The sequence below is a fragment of the Nyctereutes procyonoides genome, unplaced genomic scaffold, assembly GCF_905146905.1.
Source record: "Nyctereutes procyonoides isolate TBG_1078 unplaced genomic scaffold, NYPRO_anot_genome, whole genome shotgun sequence".
In the NCBI taxonomy this organism is placed as follows: Eukaryota; Metazoa; Chordata; class Mammalia; order Carnivora; family Canidae; genus Nyctereutes; species Nyctereutes procyonoides.
In genome coordinates this window covers 6,446,852-6,470,690 of record NW_026575155.1, presented here as the reverse complement: position 1 = coordinate 6,470,690, position 23,839 = coordinate 6,446,852, and the positions used below count along the sequence as shown (strand labels likewise).

At 34.5% G+C, this 23,839-nt stretch overlaps 1 protein-coding gene across 10 annotated transcripts in view; it reads left to right on the top strand.

The window, feature by feature from the left end:
• Nucleotides 1–23,839, top strand: part of SYNJ1 (synaptojanin 1) — a 91,875-nt gene that overhangs the window by 37,495 nt on the left and 30,541 nt on the right. For 9 of the 10 annotated variants that reach the window (XM_055313348.1, XM_055313352.1, XM_055313350.1 and 6 more), the window contains exons 8-17: nt 636–732; nt 1,870–2,039; nt 3,396–3,477; nt 5,932–6,084; nt 9,033–9,198; nt 14,463–14,654; nt 16,548–16,632; nt 21,658–21,798; nt 22,067–22,259; nt 22,708–22,866. In XM_055313348.1, coding sequence (XP_055169323.1) covers nt 636–732; nt 1,870–2,039; nt 3,396–3,477; nt 5,932–6,084; nt 9,033–9,198; nt 14,463–14,654; nt 16,548–16,632; nt 21,658–21,798; nt 22,067–22,259; nt 22,708–22,866 — 1,438 coding nt within the window. Of the gene's footprint in view, nt 1–635; nt 733–1,869; nt 2,040–3,395; nt 3,478–5,931; nt 6,085–9,032; nt 9,199–11,693; nt 11,718–14,462; nt 14,655–16,547; nt 16,633–21,657; nt 21,799–22,066; nt 22,260–22,707; nt 22,867–23,839 lie in introns of all 10 variants that reach the window. The other variant, XM_055313356.1, reaches the window with a different exon arrangement.

Sequence of the window (23,839 nt, the reverse complement as noted above, 5' to 3'; positions counted from 1 at the left end):
ATATTTGGGGCCTATTTTTCTTAAGACTAAAACTGTTAAGGAGATCTCCCTGAATACCCATGGGGTATATGATGTCCTCACATATGAGGTGCAACCCTCCTAAGTGGCTGCCATCCCCAAGTTGGATGGCTTGTATTCTCTGTGTTGTCTGGCACCAGCCTCACATATTGAAGAGGGTGGGTCCAGCAGCTCCAGCACAGGTGGAAGTCTCAGCATTGATGAATCAGAGAGGAAATGGGCATTAACTGAATTTTCATAAATTCAGAATTTTGAGAAGAATGATTTGGTGCAATGAATTTGTATCCAGTTTTGCCAATTCTAGGAGTTTAGAAAACTGCCTTGAAGTTTCTATTTAATGGATTTCTGATTGTCTAAAAAAAAAAAAAAAAATTAGCTTACAGGCCCCTGTGCTCAGTAGGTTAAATACCTGCTTTTGACTCTCATGATCCTAGGGTCCTGAGATTGAGCTCCACCTCTGGCTCAATGTTCAGTCTCCTTCTCCCCCTCTCTCTGTCTGGTGCTCCTCCTGTTTGTGTACTCATTCTCTCTCTCTTCTCTCTGTCAAATAAATAAAATCTTTTTTTAAAATTAAGCTTATCACTTGATACATGCTTATTTCTTTTTTTCTTTAATAGGCATTTTAGAACACTTAAGAATTTATATGGTAAACAAATAATAGTAAATTTGCTTGGATCTAAGGAAGGTGAACATATGCTAAGTAAGGCTTTCCAGGTAGGCATGATCATTTTTTCTTCTGTTCTGGCCTACAGACATATAGAACAATATTTAAAAATAATATGATACAATAATGAAATTACTTTCTAGAAAAAGACTGGGTACTTGTTGGAACCATTAACTCTTTGGGCTACTAAGAAACAGTTTTGTATAATGTTGCTGAAATTGGGATTTGGAAAGCTTTCAAAGTAATTGAAGCTGTTTTCTGAAATATTCTTATTTATGCTGTGGAGAAGCAGAATATCCTCCCCTCTGAAAAATATTCATCTGTCACTGATAAAAAGATACCAGGCAGTTTCCTCCTTCATCTGTTCATTGCCTTGCCTATTTCCTAGAAACCACTGTCATTGTTTTAAACCTGAAATGAAATGGTGAATAATACATTTGTATAACTGCAAGGCTATGCCTTCTTGTATTGATGAGAGAAAACCTGAGAATTTCGAGTAAAAAAGAATCCAAAGATATGTCCAACTTCTTTTTTTGATATGTCCAACTTCTAAAACCAAAGTATTCTTCATAAATACTTATTGAATCAATAATGAATTAATGTAAATAATGGTGTAATAAGATTGTAAGCTTAAAAATGATTTGAGAGTATTTTCTGAAGTTCAATCTAATGAAGTCTGGAAGTAACTTAATTATGTGACTGTTCTAAGTTTGTGAAATAAATATTGTTAATAAACAGATTATACTTGAGAGAATGACTTAAAACCCTTGAATGATATTATAAAAAATGAATTTTTAAGTCTTTAATAGGTTTTATCTGAAATCAGTTACTTTATTTTGAGATTCTATAACAGATACATTGTTTATAAAAAATGAAGTGCTAGGGTTAGAAATAATTTTTAATTTTCTAAACCAGATGAGAATATTATTTAAGTTCTCTGATGTTAATTATGTCACCTCATCTCTCGGGGGCAGTGTGTGAGCTTTTACAAAAAAGATGTTATTGGATATCAGCAAGTAATTTTCCATTTTACTGCTAGTATTGATGCAAGCTTTGTGTGCGATCAGGGAGGTTTCAAGGGGCAATGCTGAGCTTTAAATTTAAAATGTAAGGTTCCGTTTTAATGTTACTTGGTAAGGTCGTATTTAGTTAACATTTAGATGAGTATTTGCCTTTTTTACTTTCAGAGTCATTTGAAAGCTTCTGAACACGTTGCTGATATCCACATGGTGAATTTTGACTATCATCAAATGGTTAAAGGAGGAAAGGCAGAAAAATTGCATAGTGTTCTTAAACCTCAAGTCCAAAAGTTTGTAGATTATGGATTTTTTTATTTCAATGGAAGTGAAGTCCAAAGGTTTGCTCTATTTCTCTTTTCTTTGAGTTGGCACTTTGTTTATTGTAAAAGTTATTCTTAACATTGAACTTCTAAATTTTCTTTATATCAAAGTTTATGATAAAATATCTTTATTATATTTGATTTTTAGGCTTGTTTTTCTTTAGAGTTGAACAAGTAATATTAATAATAGCTTATATTATTGGGCACATAGTATGAGCCAGGTAGTGTACGTAGTCTTTACATCTATTTATAACAACAATTGTAGGAGTAGGTACTATATTATCTCCATTTACATTTGAGGAGACTGAGGCATAGGCAATAATTTGCCCAAATCACAAAGCTAAAAAGTGTTAGAGCTAGGATTATCTGGCTCCAGACCTCATGCTCTGAGAGGTATTCCCACTTCTCTCTTTAAACTAATCTTTTAATATTTCTTTTTTTTTTTTAACTGCAAGCTGCAATTTTATTAACACTATTTTTCTCTTAAACCAAGTTCATCATGCTGACATTCCCAGTGTTGGGAGGCACAGATACCATTAACCATCTTCATTATTTTTTCACCTCAGTAAGGACTTTTAAAAATGCCAATAGAGGGATCCCTGGGTGGTGCAGCGGTTTGGCGCCTGCCTTTGGCCCAGGGAGCGATCCTGGAGACCCGGGATCTAATCCCATGTCGGGCTCCCGGTGCATGGAGCCTGCTTCTCCCTCTGCCTGTGTCTCTGCCTCTCTCTCTGTGTGACTATCATAAATAAAAAATAAAAAAAAAATTTAAAAAAATGCCAATAGAAGTGAAAGACATTGTTTATTGTCTGCTTTAGTATAATTTAAATCTTCAGTTTTTTATTATGAAGTTGAGGAGGAAAATAAGTATTGAAAAAATTAAGATCAGAGTATAGGATGAGGTAAACTTTAGTGGACAAAGCTCAAACTTTCAGTTTTTTTCAATTTGTGCAATATTTAGCATTAATGCCATAGAAATTGTAAAGGTCAGTAGAGAGAACAGATTGTAGGTTTTTAAAATTTCTTCCATAAATATTTATCTTTTATGTGCAAAGAGCTATGGGATTATAAATCTGAATACATATTTAGCTCCTGACTACTGGCCTAATTAAAAATAAGTGGGTGTAGATAAAACAGATATGTGAAAAAGAATATATGACAGAAGATGACTGGTTGTAGAATCTAGATGGTGGGTATTATAGATGTTTGCTGTAAAATTCCTTCATCTTTTTTTTGTGTTTGAAATTGTGGTAATAAAAAGTTAGGGATAGAAAGTAGATGCTATATTTTAATCACCTTAGTTTTTCTCCTTTTGTTTTAGCTTCATTATTTTTGTTTGAAACTAGCTGTTAAACTTTGCTGAATTTGTTGCAGATGCCAGAGTGGTACTGTTCGAACAAACTGCTTGGACTGTCTTGATAGAACAAATAGTGTGCAGGCATTCCTTGGCTTAGAGGTAAAAAAAAAAAAAAAAAAAAGTTGAAATGTATGTATGTGACTTGTATCAAAAGCCTCTTTCAATGTTCTTGTAATATTCATGTTTCTTACTGGTTTTCATAAAATGAAATTATGCATCATTAAAGCCGTTTCTTCTCTTACTGGGTTTTCCCCCCAAAAAAAATTCCTTTTCATTTAAATAATTCCTTTACTTGTTTCAAATACTCTTTTTAGATAGCTGATATTTCACTGTATTGCTCCCTCACTTTCCCTTTAAAAACTGCTATTTATACTATTCCAATAATTACTTCTTTTGCCTTTTGGAAGAATAAAATATATATAGATATGGGTATACACACACACACAATGTTTATATATTGGCCTTTGTTCTTTGTGTAATTTCTTCAGAATTGGGGAGGATCTTTTCGCATGTGCAAATCTATCGGATTATAGTTTTGACAGTCTGTAACCCAGTACAATTTGCATGGTATTCAAATCAGTAGCTACAAAAAAACAGGATCAGTGAAAATGTCTTTAGTGAGTGAGAATGAAAGTGAATGAGACTCAGCTTCCGTAACCGTCTTTGTTTAAAACTTTTTTCCTTTACCACCTATGCATAAATTCAGTCTAATATAGATATAGTCTCAACTATATGACAAACTTGCAATGCTGAGCTTTCTAAGTCTTTCCTGTTATGCAGCAGTAGGGGTCATTTGGGTCTTCGTTGGGTCTTCATTTACTTACATAGGAACTTAGCATCGTTCTCAAATACTATAAAAACAGGAATAGGAAATAACATGTTCTTACTTCTTCTAGATAATGATCTTAAATTTGGCCAGGACATTGGTTAATTAGTTATTTTGCAGCTGAGGTCCTTTCTATCTCAAAAAGCAGAACACAGGGTGTAGAGTTCTTCTGCATTTCTTCTCTGCTACAGAAATGCAGCCTTATGTAGCTAAATGAATTTTATACTGTTTTGCCTTTTTAAAAACTCTATCATTGAGTCTTATCATTATAGTTTATATAGAAAATATGACAGAGACAAGAAAAGTGAAAGGCATTTGGTCATTTGGCATTTACCACATGGCTTGGATTTGTTTTGAGTTGTGTTTTTTTAAGTGGCTGAATATGTTTATTTAAAAGTCTTCATGAAATGTATAACAAGTATTAGTTCTCAGAATCTGAGTTAGGTGACTATCCACTGTTGGTAGTTAGGTGTGAGAGTGTACTCCCTCCTATCTAGCAATTGGTTGCCTGGTTACGAAATTTACTGCTAATAGGCAAAGCCAAACTAGGAATGAAAGTTAGTTTTTCCTTGAAGAGAGGGACCCATAAATGATAAAGGAGGTCCTGGAGGCTAATATTGTTTTCTTCACACTAATGAAGAACAGCTCTGGATCAGTCCTTAGGTAATCAAATGAACCTAGTTTAATGGTTTTTTTTATATTATTTTAGTTTTTTAATCTCTCTATAAATATGGATAATCATGATACTTATAGATAAAAGGAAACACAAACGGGAAGGAGGTAAGTAAAAACACAAGTCATAAAATATGACTGGATTCCAAATAAGACATAGACTGGGTGAGAATTATGCATTGCTTTGACTGTCAGAGGCCAAAGTTCATTCAAAGACCAATGACTCTTCTAAACATGTTTATTGTTATCTATGATGAAGGAGTTGTGGTAGCCTAAAGACCTTACATTCTTGCATGATGTATTTCCCCGCTAGTTTCCCTTTATAGACATTGCCAATATAGATTTTATGCATTAAATCAGACGGTCATGACTTTATTCAGAAATAGGACTAATTTATTTAATTCTGTGACAGTTCAAGAGCAACTCTACTTTTCTCATAATTTCCTGATTTTAATCACCCAAATGTGTAGAAACCAATCCAAAAAATAAAGAAAATTAGTTATTTCTATATATATTTAAATAACCTAGGTAGATATTTTCTGTGCCCTATTGCATGCAGTTAAAAAATCAGTTCTTTTAGTGAACAGGGTAAGCCAGTCTGATTTATAGAGGCATTCTAATAAGGTTAATTTTATCATTTAACCAGAAAGAAGTTCTTATTGCTATATGGGAATATTAAGGTTCTTGTAAGCTTCACTGATGTATTTACTTTAAAATTGAAATGGTGGGACAGAACACAGCTTGGTAAACTGGTAGATTTTCAGAATCTAGTCCCATGTAGTGCTATAAACTGTAAATTTTGATTCTTGTAGTTCTTAAAAAGTCACATCACAATATATTAATATACTTATAAAAGTTTCTTCTTTGGGGTGGGAGGATGGGGTGACTGGGTGAGGGGCACTGAGGGGGGCATTTGAAGGGATGAGCACTGGGTATTATATGTTGGCAACTTGAACTTCAATTAAAAAAATAATAAAATAAATTTAAAAAATAAAAGTTTCTCTTTTGCTGTTTTATTTTTTTATTTATTTTTTCTTTCTCTTTTGCTGTTTTAGATGCTAGCTAAACAGCTGGAAGCTCTCGGCTTAGCTGAAAAGCCTCAGTTGGTGACTCGCTTTCAAGAAGTTTTTCGGTCGATGTGGTCTGTGAATGGTGATTCCATCAGTAAGATATATGCGGGGACTGGAGCTCTTGAAGGAAAGGCTAAGGTAGATACAGATTTATCATAATGTTATAAAATGTCTTTGTTTTCCTTTTAATAAGCTTTTAAATCATCTCTTTTTAAATTAATAATTGGGGGCGCCTGGGTGGCTCAGTTGGTTAAGCGATCAACTTTGGGTTTTGGCTCAGGTCATGATCGTATAGGTCCTGAGATCCAACACACACACCCCTCCTTGTAGGCTCTACGCTCAAGAGGGAATCTGCTTGGGATTTTCTCCCTCTGCCCCTCCCCTGCCTACACTCTCACTCTACAATAATTAAATCATTAAAAAATTAATTAATAGTTGGGTTTTTTAGGTATCTGTTTCAGAATTCTATTTTATCATACCTTCATGTCCTCCTTAGTACTTCCTTCTGTAGCGAATACTAGTCATTGGATGGAAGAGAGTTATTTCCATCGGTCTGGGGGGCATTATATGTGTTGTATTTAGTCATTTAGTGATAATCCACTAGGCCTGTGTATGTATTGCTTGAATTTTTTTCATGATTTTCCCTTACATATCTATTTTACTTTCTATTTTACTTATGTTGTTTATTTGGATTATAAATATGATTTATTTTAACCATAGTCATCCTAATAAAGGATCCTATCGCATTTGGCTTTGTGCTCCTAGCACTTGATGCAGTGCCTACTGTTTAATTAGAATTGTGACAAATTACTGGATGGATGAACAAGTCCCTTGACAATTTATGCAGCACTTACTATAAGCCCAATACCTTTAGAGCTTGGTTATTAAGTTTCTATTCTTTTATTTATCTTACCTTGAAAAGGAGGCTATCAAAATGTACCAAGGTGTGAGATGGACTTACTTATAGTTCAGTGCCTCATCATTACTTTTTAATTACTGGCATTATCTACAGACCACTTTCTCTTCTAGTATTAAGGGATGTTGAAAGCATACTAGAGATATTTTTCATTATTTTATATGTTTACATACTGCCTTTTTAAGCCTTATGTTCTTGGTTGGATTTTATTAACTTTTAAATTCCTACAATTCTTCAGATTACCTCAGGTATAGAAATAAGGAATTTATCATTTTTATAGTTCTCTAGCCTCCTCAGAACAGTACCTGAAGTTCTTTGAAAACCATTCATCATCTCTAAGTTGTCGCTGCCCTTTTTTTTTTTTTTTTTAAGATTTGTATTTATTTATTCATGAGAGACACACAGAGCGAGGCAGAGACATAGGGAGAGGGAGAAGCAGGCTCCCTGCGGGGAGCCTTACCTGGGACTGGATCCCAGGACCCCAGGATCATGACCTGAGCCAAAGGCAGACACTCAACCACTGAGCCACTCAGGCATCCCTCTAAGTCTTCTTTTAATGTCTAAATCTTTTTCCTCTTCTATGTCTCATAAAATGCCATGCCTCTCTCTGTTCAGAGGTATTGGCCTTACCTGCAAAGCTTCTTTTGTTCAACTCACAGAAGTGATTTTGTTGACATTTACAAATATTTGCTTCTTAAATGGGCCCTATTTTTTGAAAACCTGAAATTGTTCAACCTCATTTATTATTCCTTTAAAATAGAGAATATTAACTCTTACTGTTAAAATTCGATTCTCTACAACTGTTGCTTAAAATATTCTTTTATGTTCTGTCTTCTTGTTTCTGGAGTGACTAAGACTATATATATATATATACATATATATATACAAAGGTTACATATATTTTCAGTGGTCTTTTGTCTCTAACATAATAGAAATGAAGTTTCATGTATTAAATATACTAGCCTGAATTGAACTAAACTCTAACATCTGAACTGCTCTTTCTTTTCCTTTCTCTGGGTTCCTTTTGATTTATTGCCTGATAATATGAATGGTGAGTGTCTTTTCAAATAATGTAATTTGTTTGTGTTGTCATGTGGAAGACATTTCAAATTACTAATCTCTAAGGAATGAAAATTATATATTACAATCTGAAGTATTTTTCTAAAAGGCAAGAGTTTTTTGTTTTTTGTTTTTTTCTAAACAGTCGTTAAATATGTAAGAGGGAAGGAAATCTTTATGGTAACTAACATGCTAAGTAAAATATGTATTCATTAAAAGTTATAATCAGGAAATACAGGTTTCCAGTTATGGAATGAATAAGTCATGGGAATAAAAGCTACAGTATAGGGAATATAGTCAATGGTATTCTAATAGTATTGTATAATGACAAATGGTAGGTAGCTACCCTTGTGAACACAACATAGTGTATAAACTTGTCAAATCACTTTTAGACACTTGATACTAATATAACATTGTGTGTCAGCTGTCCTCAAAAAAGTAGCTATAATCAACTCTCTCACTGTAGGAATGGGCTTCAGTTTATTATTTTTACTATTTATATTTACATAAATAAATGACCTAAGATATAAAAACTAGTTTGCATTTAATATTTATTTATGAACTGTAATTATAAATTTCTTTTTAGACTAGTCCTTCATTCAGTCTTGGTTTTAACTAATGTGAGTTATTTAGGAACAATTCCAATTTTAGTTTTCTGTTAAAGTACTTTGAAGTTTTTCTGAGAGCATGTGAGTACACCATATCCTCCTTGATCTCCTCTGCTTTCACCCACCCATGCCATCCCCAATTCTGAAAGTTACAGTGTAAAAAGTAATTTTCTTGATTTAAATAAGTACACTTCACTTTATTTCCTTTATAGTAAACAATTTTAAACATTTACAGCTCTCGATGTCATTAGTGGATGGGGTTATAGTATTGAGCTTTTTTTTTCTGACATCTTTTTGTGCAGAGCTCTTACGCAAAAGGAAGAAACAATGACATCTTGAGCCATTTTAATAAGATGATATGATATTCAAAATAGAATGATTAGGTCCTTTTTATTGCAATAAAGTCATTTAAAACTGATTTAAAGTTTCAGAATGCCTAGTGAGTAAAATCAACACTATTTATAACAAAAATCCATGCTCTTTTTTTTTTTTTTCCCCAACAGGCTGGAAAGTTAAAAGATGGTGCTCGTTCTGTTACTAGAACGATTCAGAATAACTTCTTTGACAGCTCCAAGCAAGAGGCCATAGATGTTTTACTACTGGGAAATACTCTAAATAGTGATTTAGCTGACAAAGCTCGAGCACTTCTAACTACAGGAAGTTTGCGTGGTATGCCTACTTTATATTTTGATTACTTTATGTTGTTTATATCCCTTCTAAAAGTCCAAGAAATAAATGTAAATTTATTTACATAAATTTTTTTTTAGATCAAGTTGATTAAAATAGTTATGGGAGAAGTTTCTATTAATGTAATTTTTTAAAATTGTATTCTCTAAAGGAAATTGATCTTTTTTGAAATGTTTTTATCATCAATGGTATTACTAAACTATAAAATGAGGCCCATGCATGTTTTCCTTTACAGCTATAATTAGGGGGTATATGGTTTAAGTATTGCTATATCTAAGGCAGAATTTCATAGAATATTCAGCTAGTCCTTTTAACAGGACATCCAATAACCTAATTATGTAGAAAACAAATGCTTTATTGAAAAAAAACAGTACCTATATTGGTTATTTTGCTAATTTCTAACCCCAGATTTCTATAACTTGATCTTATCTTACTATTGTTTGAACAAGCATTAAATCATATGAATTAATAATTTAGAATATTGCTTAATATTTGACATAAATATATGGCTTTCAGGGCAGCTTTTAATCTTTGACTGAGTCTTTTATTAAAATCAAATGAATCTGAGCTCATATCATTGAGTATGTATTTAGTATCACAGGAAAACAACATTATTGTAGAACTAGTGAATTAACTTCCTTAATTCCATATTTTTTCTGTCTTAACTTTTCAGCACTCTGAGCATTTTTACTTCTCTGTTATCCCCAAACCAAACCTTTCCCTGTCCATGTAAGAGATATTGTTCCCCGTCAGATGATGAACTCTTGGATAATTACTTGGTTAAATAGGTTATCATGGATTCTTCCAGAATTCTGCATGGCACTGGTAGTTGATTACAGTTAGCTGGGAGACTGAGACCCTAGTAAAGCTCTAAAAAAGTCTGATATTAGCTACCACTTAGCTACCACTTCAGGCTTTCTTCCTGGCTCCCAGCAGTGGAGACTTGGCCAATTTGCATTTTACCACTTCTTTCCTGTGCCTGCTTTGATATGGAGGCATTACTAAATAACAATTGAAAGTAAACAATTGAAGAAGAGAAGCAAGGAAGCTAAGAATTCCCAAACCTGATCATAAGTTTTTTTTTTTAATATCCTTGCACATTTTACTATGTGTTAAATATGCTTAAAAAGAAGTACAGTCAGTTCTGCTATAATGCTTGTTCAGAGAATGGGAATTTGTTCCAACATGGACGCTCTACGAGGGAACATTTGGAGCATAATGTTAGTTCTGCATTATTTTATGAATGGTTTCACCTAGCAGAATTTAGTTGAGTAGAAATATACAAAGCACACATAGACTAATGCATACACTTAAAACCTTTCTCTACCTCAGTTCCCCCCCACATGTGTTATGAGATGTACCCATTCACATCTGGTATTACCAATTTCCATCCCAATTTTAGAGAACCTTCTTCCATCTTTCACAATTACAGTTGACCCTAGAACAACACAGGGCTTGAGGCGCCCACCCCTAGAGTCGAAAATCCATGTATAACTTTTGATTCCTCAAAAACTTAACTACTAATTACTTACTATGGATTATAAGCCTTACTGATAACATAAACAGTTAATTACACATGTTTTGTATGTTATATGTAGTATATACTGTATTCTTACAATAAAGTAAGTTGGAAAAAAAGAAAACATTAAGAAAATCACAAGGAAGAGAAGATACATTTACAGCATTGTAGTTATTGAAAAAATTTACATGTTGATTGGACTGGTGCACTTCAGACCCGTGTGTTCAAGGGTTAGCTTACTTACAAGCTCTACCCTCCTGATGCCCACTTCTACAAGCAAACTTCAGGTCTTTTTCAACACAAAGTGCTATACTTAAATTCATACCTCTCAAGCTATTTAACAGTGTAAAACTGTACTACTATTTTTATTAGGTTCCCATCTTTTTTAGCATGTCTCTGTTGGAAGTTTTTGAGTGCTGTGCCCTAAACCCATTTTCCCCCTAAGCTCTGTGGCTATTGGAATTTGTATATTTCGGCGCTGCATGATTATTTTTTGGAATGTATATAGTTTTGTTATAACTGAACTGATTGTACTTATCAACTGAGTCCCAGAAAGAATACTAAAAGGTAGATATTAGGGTAGTATCTTTCATGTGCTTAGTATCCTCTACTTCAGTAGGTTTTCAGATTTGTACTCTCCCTCACATGTATGTGCACATGCACACATGTGCACACACAAACACAGGAGCAGTCTGAAAAGCAGGCTAAGGACTTCCTGATTATGAAACTCTGGACATTACTGAATCACTGTAGGATCTTTCTAAGATGCTGAGGGTTTGCATCAGATATTGTCATATATTTCTAATATTTGGTGTCTGAAAGGCATCAAATTGACTTAAAAGAAAAAAAAGAAAAAAAATGAGGCCATCTTAGAATGTATTGTCATGACACTCTAGGTTTTAATTGTAACTTGTTGTTTTACTAATGATTCTTTGTTTTCTTCTTGATGCATCCATAGTTTCTGAACAGACATTACAGTCAGGTACAGTATAGAAACTGATCTGTAAATAAAAGCAAATTTTTCTTTATTTTTTTCTAAAGTTGGTATTGTAAATATAGAGAGCCATATAAATGGAAACTTTCTCTTATTTTGCCCTCAGATTCTAACAGGATAAATTAATATCTTGTTTTAATCTGAGAAAAGAATTTTAAGGTTGAGAAAACTAAGTACCTCATTTAGAAGGAAATATGTAATGCTGTCTATCTTCCTGTAGCAAATGCTTAATTCTAATTAAATATAGCTCATCTAGTTTTATTTTCACTTTTATATTTCATTGAACAAACATTGTTAGTGTTCTACCTTATACTCTTAATAGGCTAATGGAAAAAACCCAGACGAGGCTATTTGGGATTAATTTCGGAGTACTATCTGTGGTATTGATAATTGTTCAGCAGCATTTCTCACACGTTATTATTTGAAAAACCTTTGACTTGTTTTCTCATACAGTGGAGGAATTATTTTTTGTAACCATAAGACCTGCACTAAAATGTCATCTGAACTCTTTTAAAAAGCATCAAGATTGCTAACCAAGTTAGAGGAGTTAAGTAATTAGGACCTAAAGGTCATTATTTTTCTCACATTTCCTACTTCTAAGAATCTCATGCCTTCCTTTTCTGGACAAGATTCATGAACTTGTCCTTAAATATGAATCAGGAAAAAGAAAAAAAAAAAGGCTAAACTCTTCCCAGAAATTTAGCATGAAAAGACATCTCTTCTTCCCTTCACTTAAGATTTGGTATCACTTGAGATTTGTTTTGCTTATTTACTGTTTGGAATGTTCTAAGACATTATTGGTTATTCTTGTGAGAAGGATTGAAGAGAGCACTTGGATATATTTTTGAGTTAGGTAACGAAATCCATTTTCTGAAATGATACGGCATTTAGGAATGGGCATCTTCTTGAACACAGACTCATTTCTTTCTGCACATTAAGGTGCCAGTTAAGAATACACTAGAAAATTTTAAAAACGCTTTATTCCATTTATAAACCGATTTGACTTTATTCACACAACATGGCAACATGTTTTCACACAATTCATTATTTGTCTTGCTGAGTATTTTAAGCTGTTAAATCATTTCAGAACTTGTGTTTTGATATAGAATGAATCACAGAGGCAGTTTTCATAATATAACAATGGCAGTGCTAAAGACAGAGAATGATTCTTTAGGTACAGCCAGCTTTCAATTAACTATACCAAAAGACCAGAGCAAATCATCTGCTTCCATTACCACCTGACACCTTATACAAGTAATCAGATCAAATAGCAAGAGGCTAGAAGTCTACATGTTTGTCCCTGGAAACAGTGGGATGGGCCCTACATCTACAGCAGTTCCCTCGGAAGGTTCACTGGTCAAACTATTTTCATTCTAATATTAGGATGCTATTTGCCTTTTCACTTTCATTCTCTCACAAGTCTGCAGTTTCTTAGTATCATAAAATAATTAATAATAATAAAATCATTGATAGAGAATAATAAAAAGGTGAGAATCATTGTGATTTCCTTTTCCTCTTACCAGTTAAGTGCCAATTAAGTATTCATTCTCTGTTTTTAGATTGAAGTCCTGTTAAGGTTCTAGCTACATTAAGTGCCGAGAATTTAATTTAATCAAAATGAAGTGTGATTTAGAAGGAAGATGGATGGTAGTCAAAAAATATGCAGGAAAGAGATTGAAGATCTGAATGTATTGAGCATTCATTTAACAGTGATTTACTGAGCACTTACTGTGCACCAGGCACTCTATAGTCACTAGAGATACTGCAGTAAACAAAACAGACCAACATTTCTGCCTTTGTGGATCTTCCACTCTTGAGACAGGAGATGACAGTGACAGCGTAAATAAATAAAACTCGCAGTCTATAAATGGTGGTAAATGCTATAGAGAAAAATAAAACAAGGAAGGGAAATGGAAGGTTAGGGAAAAAATGCAGATTTTAATAAGATGGTGAGGAAAAGCCTTGCTGGAAAGTAAAGACTGAAAGGAGGTGAGGAAAGAATACTGAGGGCAGTGGAGACAGTCCATGCAAGTCAGTGCAGAGGCCGCCTGGTAGGACCAGGCAGGCCTCTTACTGAAACAGCAGGGAGTCAGCAGCTTTGCAGTGAGCCAGCTGGGAAGATGTAGCAGATGAGGACAGAATGGTGATGCACGTTGTTTAGTTCCTTGTAGACCATTGTTAAGGACTTTGGCTTCTACTCTGAGATGGAAAGAATTTCATAGTGACTTCAATCTCTGAAGCCTCATTAGCGTACATAATGTGTATTTTTGTCAGGGAGCCATTTTTCTTCAAGCCACCTGTCAGTAGCTAAAATCTTAAGTGTAAGTGTTCTTAAATGTTTTTGTTTGGAAATAAATAAGGTTTATTTTTTTTCCAGCCTTCAAATGAAAGTTATATGAAAGTCAATCGCTATATTCCTAAAAATGTATAGTCTCTAGTTTTGTACATTATAAAAACGGTATACTTACTTCACTGAAACAGAACTGTTCTGCATGTTTTACGTTGTTGCAATAATTTTGTAAGAGCATCTTTACTATGACTATTGTATTAAATGTCAAATTTTTAAAAAAATTGTGTTGATTACTTGCATTATGCTGGGCTCTGCATGTATCTTCTGCTTGTTTGTGTATGGTGATAGCTGTACTTTCCAAGCATTATTTCTCAGGTATAAAACTCAATTTCTAAAAGTGGTTTAATGCAGCTAAAATTTTGTTATGTTTTGTTTTTGATTAGCATCTTCCAAAGTACTAAAGAGCATGTGTGAGAATTTCTACAAGTATTCAAAGCCCAAGAAAATTCGAGTATGTGTTGGAACCTGGAACGTGAATGGTGGGAAGCAGTTTCGCAGTATAGCTTTTAAGAATCAGACACTCACCGACTGGCTTCTTGATGCACCTAAGTTAGCTGGCATCCAGGAATTTCAAGGTCTGCTTTTTATAGTAGGGATTCACTTAATAAATCCTGACTGTGATTTTATTAGTCTATAAAACACCTCACAATGTGCATTACCTTATAAAAGAAACTTGGATTTATAAGTATGAAGGTCAAATCTTTATAGGTAACCACACATATAAGAAAAACTGGTTCTGTTCTTTTAAACTGACACAAAGCAAGCTTATTTTGTAATTGATCATTTCTTAAGCCTAGTGTGTTTCATTTTTTAAATCTAGTTCTCTAGTTAATTACAAAGATAAGAAATTCGGGGTGGATTTTGAAAAATCTTACAAAACTGGTTGTGACATTTGTTGGTACTCTATAACTTAACAGTACTGATTTATCCTTGTAAAAACCCAGTTGCCATTCAGCCACCAACCTCTTAATAGCCCAAACCAAACACTGAGCTGAGGATGCTTTTAAGATTTGATTAGAATCATAAATTTAAGGCTGCCTTCTTTTTTTAAAATTCACTTTGAATTCCTTTTCAAATGATACACATCTAGCAAGTATTATGTTTAAAGGTGACATACACAGAAAAAATTGTGAGGTACAGATTTTCTTTTTTTAGTTACCTGTAATCAGTCACATCTTAAACCCTAAGATTTTCCCCAGACTTTTATTAAAATCCTCCTTTTCACTTATATTGAACCTAATTGAAATCGTAGTTGTCATAATACGTAGTAGTATAATAGTACTAAATAATACGTAGTAGTAGTAATAGTAGTAAATAGTAGTAATAGTAGTAAAATAACAGCTAACACCACAATTCTCTATGTGTGTACATCTAGTCATTTATTCCTCATAACAGACCTGCATAGACACTATTATTATTCTGATTTCACAGATAAGGAAACTGAGACATAGCAGAGGAAGTGACCTGCCCAAGGTCATGGTTGGTAATGGCAAGTCAGGATTTGAACTCAGGCAGTTTGTTTTGGGGTCATTGTGCCATACTGCATAAATTTCTGGGCAAGTTCCTTAGGTTCTTCAAAGCCTCAGTTTCTTCTCTGTAACTAAAGGACAAAAATAATCTCTTATAAAGTGTGTTGCAAATGAGATGAGGCATGCATAATCCTTGCACATAATAGCAGTCAATAAATATTTTTATTTGTTTTATTTCTCTATTCATACTATTTATAAGCCTTTTTCTAGCTACTCTCATTACTGAATACTTGGGCCGCCCAACTACCCCTGGGCTGCTTATCTCAAGTAGCTTCTGTTCTCTCTCTCTGTCTGTTAGGAGAGAGAATGGCTGAAACAGGGGGGCATATCTAAACCCTCGATCTCTATTAATTTTCTTGGATTCTTCTAGGAATAGTAGAAAAATAGTAAAAAGGAAATAGTAAAAAGGTCAAGCCTCTGGTTTTCAAATTTGAATGTGAAAAATCCCTTCTGTTATCTAATTTGAGGTAGGCACAGCCACTTTGTGCCTTTTCAGAAGAATCCCCCTTTATCCAATATCTATTCACTTCAGCTTTTGAGAAGTGGCTTGTTTCTCTGATACCCTTGGTATAGACTTTAGCGAGAATTTGTTGAAAATTACTTCTTTTTTTTTATAAAGTCATTGCCAGTGTATTTTACATTGATGGTTTTCTTTCTTTCTTTAATTTTTTTTTTTGTTGAAAATTATTTCTTAAAGGACTTAAGGATCTTGATGAATAACAGTCTTAAAAAAGCAAACTTAGGCCTAAATATAAGCTCACTTTAAAGTAACTTTTCCCAATCATTGTTTTTGCCCATAATTGAATTTGGTTAAATGTAAAACCCAATAAAGGACTTTCATGAGATCTGGTGTTGATCTTAGTTGTGCTGGGTGGGTGAGAGGGGTGCCAATTGACTAAGGCTATATTTTAAAAGTTTTTCTTGGATGCTTAATTGTAGATAAAAGAAGTAAGCCAACAGATATATTTGCAATTGGTTTTGAAGAAATGGTTGAGTTAAATGCTGGAAACATCGTGAATGCAAGGTAAGCCAGCAAAGTAATTGTCTAGTTGAGGGGCTTAGAATGCAGATAACTAAGTAGTTGTTACAAACATAGATTGAGATAATATATGTAAAGGTGCTTTTTTTTTTAAAGAGATATAGATTTATTTATTTATTTATTTATATAGATAGAGATAGATAGATAGATAGATAGATAGATAGATAGATAGATAGGAATAGAGGGAAAGGGAGAAAGAATCTTAAGCAGACTCTATACTGAGCATGGGCCAGATTCAGGGCTCAGTCTCACAAGCCCTGAGATCATGACCTGAGTGAAAACCAAGAGTCGATCGCTTAATCTACTGTGCCACACAGGCACCCCTTTGCAAGTCTTTTGATATCTGACTTAAAATAGCTGAATTCTCACATTTACTTCTATATTAGTCTGTTGCAGTATGTTGTTTTGATTGAAGTGTATGAAGAAAATCATATAAATATTTCATTGGAAATGGAACTAATTTAATAGCCTTTTCAGATACTTTCTTCTCTGATGCTACACCAAAGCTCAACAAATAGTTTCTTAAAGGTTAGTTCAATATGGAGTCTGAAACCACATCAATGAACTTGTTTTTGTGTTCTGTTACACTAAAATACATTGGTCTATTTTTTTACCCTTGCATGATTTTGAAACATCATGTATTGGTCATTTTGAAAATATTAGTTCACTGAGTTATGTAAATCTTCCAAATTTTGACACATTTCATTGTATATCAAAGCATCATATTGGTTAGTCTCGTTACAATGTCATCAGCAAATTCTTCAAATATTTGGAAGCTGCCAAGATCACAGTAGCAGATTCAAGTTTTCCAAAATTCTAATTTTTGCTGGAAAATTCAACTTTTATCATTGGAAATAAATACTATTGGTTGTTTCCCTTAAAAATGTTGGCTCATTTGAAAAATATTTGTCAAAATAACTTAAGTCTGCATAACCATAGTTTGTCATTAGTTCTTTCAAATAAAAATGCTTTTCCATGAAAAGAGTGGCAGTTAGTTCTCAACTCAAACTATCCAGTGCTTTTCTAACCATCTGTGCAGAAATGCTTTGTGTGTATTTCCTATTCATCACATAGAATATGAAAAAGATAGGACTCAAGACTGAGTTTTGATCAGGTTGATAACATTTATTGCTTCAACAAGGATATTCTGAGGTGAAATGGTAATTTTTTAAATGTAAGTGCATGGTGGTGAAGACTGATGTAATCCTAGTACGATTTGGTGTCTGGATTCATCTGCAGACATCAGCACTTTTACTCATTGTTGCTTTCGCATCATCATGCAAATGTCAGTCAACACTAAAGAAGACAAAAAAGTCTTAGTAGTATTCTGAAGATAATTTTGACCTCATTGATTTGGGGGAACCCCAGGCCACACTTTGAGAACTACTGTTCTGAAATCTTATTACAAATGCAAATTACTTAAGTGGAACTTAAAGCTTGAGTGTTTTATTTTAAGAAAGTATGCTTGCTTTTAAATGAGCAGTTGCCCATCTTCTGTGACATTTTTTAAGATTTTCAGAATAAAATTATAGGCTGAAATAGTATGGTATAGTCATCAATCTTGCAAACGATTACAATTTTTTTCTTAGCTGCAGTGAATAGCATTCATATAGGGAAGTAGAAGTCCAATTTCATTCATTTTGCGGTTTGGAATCTCTTTTTTGAAAATAGATATTCAGGTCTACAGGGCACCTGGTGGCTCAGTCAGTTAGGTGTCTACCTCTGGCTGAGGTCATGATCCTGGAGTCCTGGGATCGCATCCCGCCTCTAGCTCTTTGCTCCACAGGAATCTGCTTCTCCCTCTCCCACTATCCATGCTTGTGTTCTCTCTTTTTCTCTCTCTGTCAAGTAATTAAAAAAAAATCTTTAGGGACACCTGGGTGGCTTAGTGGTTGAGCATCTGCCTTGGGCTCAGTACATGATCTCTGGTCAGGGGATCAAGTCCCACATCAGGCTCCCCGTGAGGTGCCAATTTCTCCATCTTTCTATGTCTCTGCCTCTCTCTCTCTGTGTGTGTGTGTCTCATGAATGAATGAATGAATAAATAAATAAATAAATAAATAATCTATCTTAAAAAAAAGAAAATAGATATTCAGGTCTTAAAATAGAACATACTCTTAGAGTTTCTACTACCAAATTGTTCAGTTGGTTGTCTAAGTGAGTTTAATCAAATTATTCTTTGTTAAAAAAATTTATTTATTCATGAGAGACAGAGAGAGGCAGAGACACAGGCAGAGGGAGAAGCAGGGTCCCTAAGGGGAGCCCAATGCGGGGACTCGATCCCAGGACACCAGGATCACACCCTGAGCCAAAGGCAGATGCTCAAACGCTAAGCCACCTAGGTGCCCCTAATCAAATTATTCTGAAGTAAAGTGATTATTCATTCATTCAACCAGTATCTATTGAGCCCTGTTCTAGGTACTAAAGATATATTAGTAAATAAGATAGGCAAGAACCCCTGCTTCCATGAATCTTCTATTCTAGTGGAACAGACAGGCAATAAACAATAACTGTAGTAACTAAGTTACAGGTATACCTTGGAGATCTTGCAGGTTCAGTTCTCAACCACTGCACTAAAGCAAATAGGACAATAAACCTAGTCAAATTCCAATGCATAGAAAAGTTAAGTGCACACTATACTATAGTCTGCTAACTGTGCAATCGCACTATGTGTAACTAACAACATACACCCCTTAATTAAAAAATACTTCATTGCTAAAAAATGCTGGTCACCATCTGAGCTTTCCATTAGTTATAATCAATCACCATAACAAATATAATAAAAATAAGAAAAGTTTGAAATATTGTGAGATATATCAAAATGTGACAGAGACAGGAAGTAAGCAAATGCTGTTGGGAAAGTGGCACTGATAAGCTTGCTTACACAGGAATGCCACAGACCTTCAATTTGTAAAAAACACAATATCTGGGAAGCACAATAAAGCAAGTCACAGTGAGACAAGGTGTGCTTATATGTAGCATGGTAGAAGATGATAAGTGGAATGGAAAGTAAACAGAGAAGTAAAGAGGGTCAGCCATGTGGTGTTGTGCAGTTTCAATGGAATGATCGGGTAGGGTTCACTGGACTTGAGAAGTGAGCTGGATAAATAAAAGAAAGTCATCATTCTCTTCTTAGAATCCAAGTTGTAGTGGTAGGATTATGGTAGGTAGTAGAGGAGAATCCATGTGCTGGATTTGTATTTTGGGGTCGGTATGGCGGGGTTAGATTAGATAAATGGGCGTGAGGTCATGTTCTGGCTCACCACTTATAATGTGTGTGGCCTGGAACTATAAAAACACACTCTTTTGCTCTCCTTGTAGGTTCTTGGGCATTCTTTGGAGATTCAGACTTACTACTCTGAAAATCTATAAAGACCCCAGCATTTAGGCTACCTTCTCCGTATGAACTGTGTTTCAGACTAATTGAATAGTTGAGAAAAGTTCTTTATAGAAGAATTCTAACTTACTGCAAATGCCTATGGAATGCTGAAATTATAAAATCAACATTGTGCAACCCTTAATGAAGTAATGGCAGTAATCAATAGACACTAAAACCTTAAAAGGATTAATGGGAGAACTTTTCATTATAAAGAGTTGATTAGATTGTCAGAGTCTGCATAGCAGATCAGGTTTAACAGCACAGAGATTAGGTACTTCCTGCTTTGATGCAAGGGTGACTGTATTTGCCATTAGGTTATTTTTGCCAAAACAAATAAATAAATTTGAATGGGTTCCTTAAGCTTCTGCATTAACCAGTTTAAAGCAAATACGAGTGTTAGAGGAACAAGTTAAGATACTGTGAAGACACATCAGTCAAATCCAGACTGTTGAACATTTCACAGACAAATGGCCCAACTTCTTAAAAAAATAAATAGCATTAGAAAGGGGATGGATCTGGGAAGATTGAGAGAGTATTAAAGATTCAAGAAATATAACAAGCAAATGCATTGTGTGGGCCCTGTATGGATCCTGTTTTATTTGTATTTTTATTTCTTGAAGATTTTATTTATATGAGAGAGAGAGGGAAGGGGGCAGAGGGAGAAGGAGAGAAGCTCAAGCAGACTCCCTGCTGAGCCCAAAGCCCAATGCAGGGCTCGATCTCACAACCTTGAGACCATGACCTAATCCTAATAGAATTGTGATTATGTAAAAATTAAAATGTCCATTGCATTAGATGGTGCATACTAAAGTATATATAGGTGAAATGGCATGTGTCTTAGATTTAGTTTAAAATATTCTAGGTTCATGCATGTGTATACACATGATGAGCACACACACAAGTGAGGAGAGATAGAAGAAAAAAGATTGCCAAAATGTTACTTGTTGAAGCGAGGTAATAAGTTTATGGTGCTATATCTTACAATTATTATCTCTTTTTTGTACATGTTTTTTTTTTAATTTTTATTTATTTATGATAGTCACAGAGAGAGAGAGAGAGAGGCAGAGACACAGGCAGAGGGAAAAGCAGGCTCCATGCACCGGGAGCCTGATGTGGGATTCGATCCCGGGTCTCCAGGATCGCGCCCTGGGCCAAAGGCAGGCGCCAAACCGTTGCGCCACCCAGGGATCCCTTTTTTGTACATGTTTAAAATTTTCCATGATAAGTTTTAAAAAGATATTAATTATAGTATGGAAAATAAAAAGGTGGAAAGCATGTCTGGAAGCATGTACTTCTCTGTTATCCTAATGAAAACTAAAGGAAAAAGTACAACTGTAGATTACTCAAATGGTGAGCACTCATTTGATAAGTATGCTCAGATTTTCTTTGTAAAGGAGTAATAGACTTTGAAGTATGTTATTCTTTTGGCTAAATTTTAGGTTTTTCTTTTTAAAGGAAGCAAAAGATAGCCTACATAAATATTTCACTGTTGGTATGGATCTCATAACTGTTTGATCTCATGTATTCTTATGAAATTTGAGTATATAAAGATATATTTGACAATTGCCTTATAAAGTAGGCTGTGTTATCAATGTCTATTAAAAGATTCCCTTTTTAATATTTTCTGGTAGCACAACCAATCAGAAGCTCTGGGCTGTGGAACTGCAGAAGACCATCTCCAGAGACAACAAGTATGTGCTGCTGGCTTCTGAGCAGCTGGTGGGCGTCTGCCTGTTTGTTTTTATCAGACCACAGCATGCTCCTTTCATCAGGTCAGTAAACACTGCACTCTTGGAAGGCTACATCCTACTATCATGTAACAAGAAAAAGACCTGGAATGTTTGTTGCTTCAGAGAAAACACTCTTGAATCTTGGTTTTAAATGTGTTTTCAATTAAAGAGTCATTAATAGTTTTACCATACTGTTGCACAGCCTTGTCCTCAAACTGTTTTATATTTATGTCATAGACATTCCTAATTTCTTATGTGCACAGAAATACTGGAAGTTCTGATCTTTGATTTAGAGTCCTTTGTTTTAAAGGGATGTTGCAGTTGATACTGTGAAGACTGGAATGGGAGGTGCCACTGGAAATAAGGGAGCAGTTGCAATCCGAATGCTATTCCATACAACAAGCCTCTGCTTCGTCTGTAGCCACTTTGCTGCAGGGCAATCACAAGTCAAAGAAAGAAATGAAGATTTTGTAGAAATTGCACGGAAGTTGAGTTTTCCAATGGTAAGCTCTTACTGATTGTTCTTGAAGATGAAACTTTTTTTTTTATTTTTTAAAGATTTTATTTATTTATTCATGAGAGGCATAGGGAGAGGGAGAAGTAGGCTCCTTGAGGGGAGCCCGACATGGGACGTGATCCCAGGACCCCAGAATCACACCTTGAGCCAAAGGCAGATGCTCAACCACTGAGCCATCCAGGTTCCCTGAAGATGAAGCTTTGAAATGCACTTTAATTTATCCCTAATTCTCTATCAGTTTTTAAAAATTTAAGATAGTTCTTAGAAACATCAACAGTGGTCACGTAAATAGATGTTTCATGTGTTATTAGTCTCGGGGCAAATAAATAGGGCCTGGCCAGAGGAAGGCAAGCATATCTGAAGCAAAGAAATAGTTGTAAAACATTTTTTAGATTGACTTTTTTGAACCTAAAATCCCTTCTCCTTGCCTTCAGGGAAGGATGCTGTTTTCCCATGACTACGTATTTTGGTGTGGTGATTTCAACTATCGGATTGATCTCCCTAATGAAGAAGTTAAAGAGCTCATAAGACAGCAAAATTGGGATTCTCTTATAGCAGGAGATCAGCTTATCAATCAAAAAAATGCTGGACAGGTACATACATATTTAAGAAGATTCTTGCGTTGAGAAGAAGGGGACGTTTATTACGAGACATGCTTTCCTTAATCATAGTGTCCTCCCCACCTTTTTAAAATTCTCTTGGAGTTTTTCTTTTCTCTTTTTTCTTTTCTCTTCTTTTCTTTTCTCTTCTTTTCCTTCCTCTTCTTTTCTTTTCTTTCTTTCAGAGGGGGAGAAAAGGTGGAGGGCACAGGGAAAGGGAGAGAGAGAATCCCAAGCCCTGGGTGTGGAGCCCTACAGTGGGGCTCAATCTCACAACCCTGAAATCATAATCTGAGCCAAAATCAAGAGTTAGATGCTTCACCGACCAAGCCACCCAGGTGTCCCTCTTGGAGTCTCTTCATACTTAAATACATGTCTCTAGTTTAACATACACTGAATTACCTTTCCTTAAAGAATAAAAAAAGAAAAGAAAAAAGACTCATATTTCCCAGGAGGAAAAAATGGTAAGCCTCTGTAACATTCACCTTCAAATAGAAGAGTATACATTTTTGGTTCTTTCTTTTTTCAATAGTAGTGAATTTAGAATCTTAGTCTTTAGAGCCAGTTTTTTGCCTTTAAGATCCCGTGAAAATCTACTTTATTCTTTTGTTTCTAATATCATCTAAAGATTTCCAAAACCTGTTTTTTAAAACTTACAGCCACAAAATTTTAGAAGGTTAAAATAATTTTTTTTTTTTTTTTAAATAAGAGGTAATTGAGGCCACTTGAAATGGTTCCTTTCTGATCTTGTGATTTAAATTCTAACACTTTGGGCCCCACTTAACTTTTTAGGCTTTACTTCCTCATTTGAGAATTAGATGTCAGACTATATGATTTCTAAAAATCCACTATAGTTTTAATTGTCTCTTAGAACTCAAAGGCCTGATAGAATTCCCTTATTCTACATTTTTGTACTTTGTTTAATCAAAGGTCAAACAAGTGGCATGAACAAGTCCTAGGTTTTTTT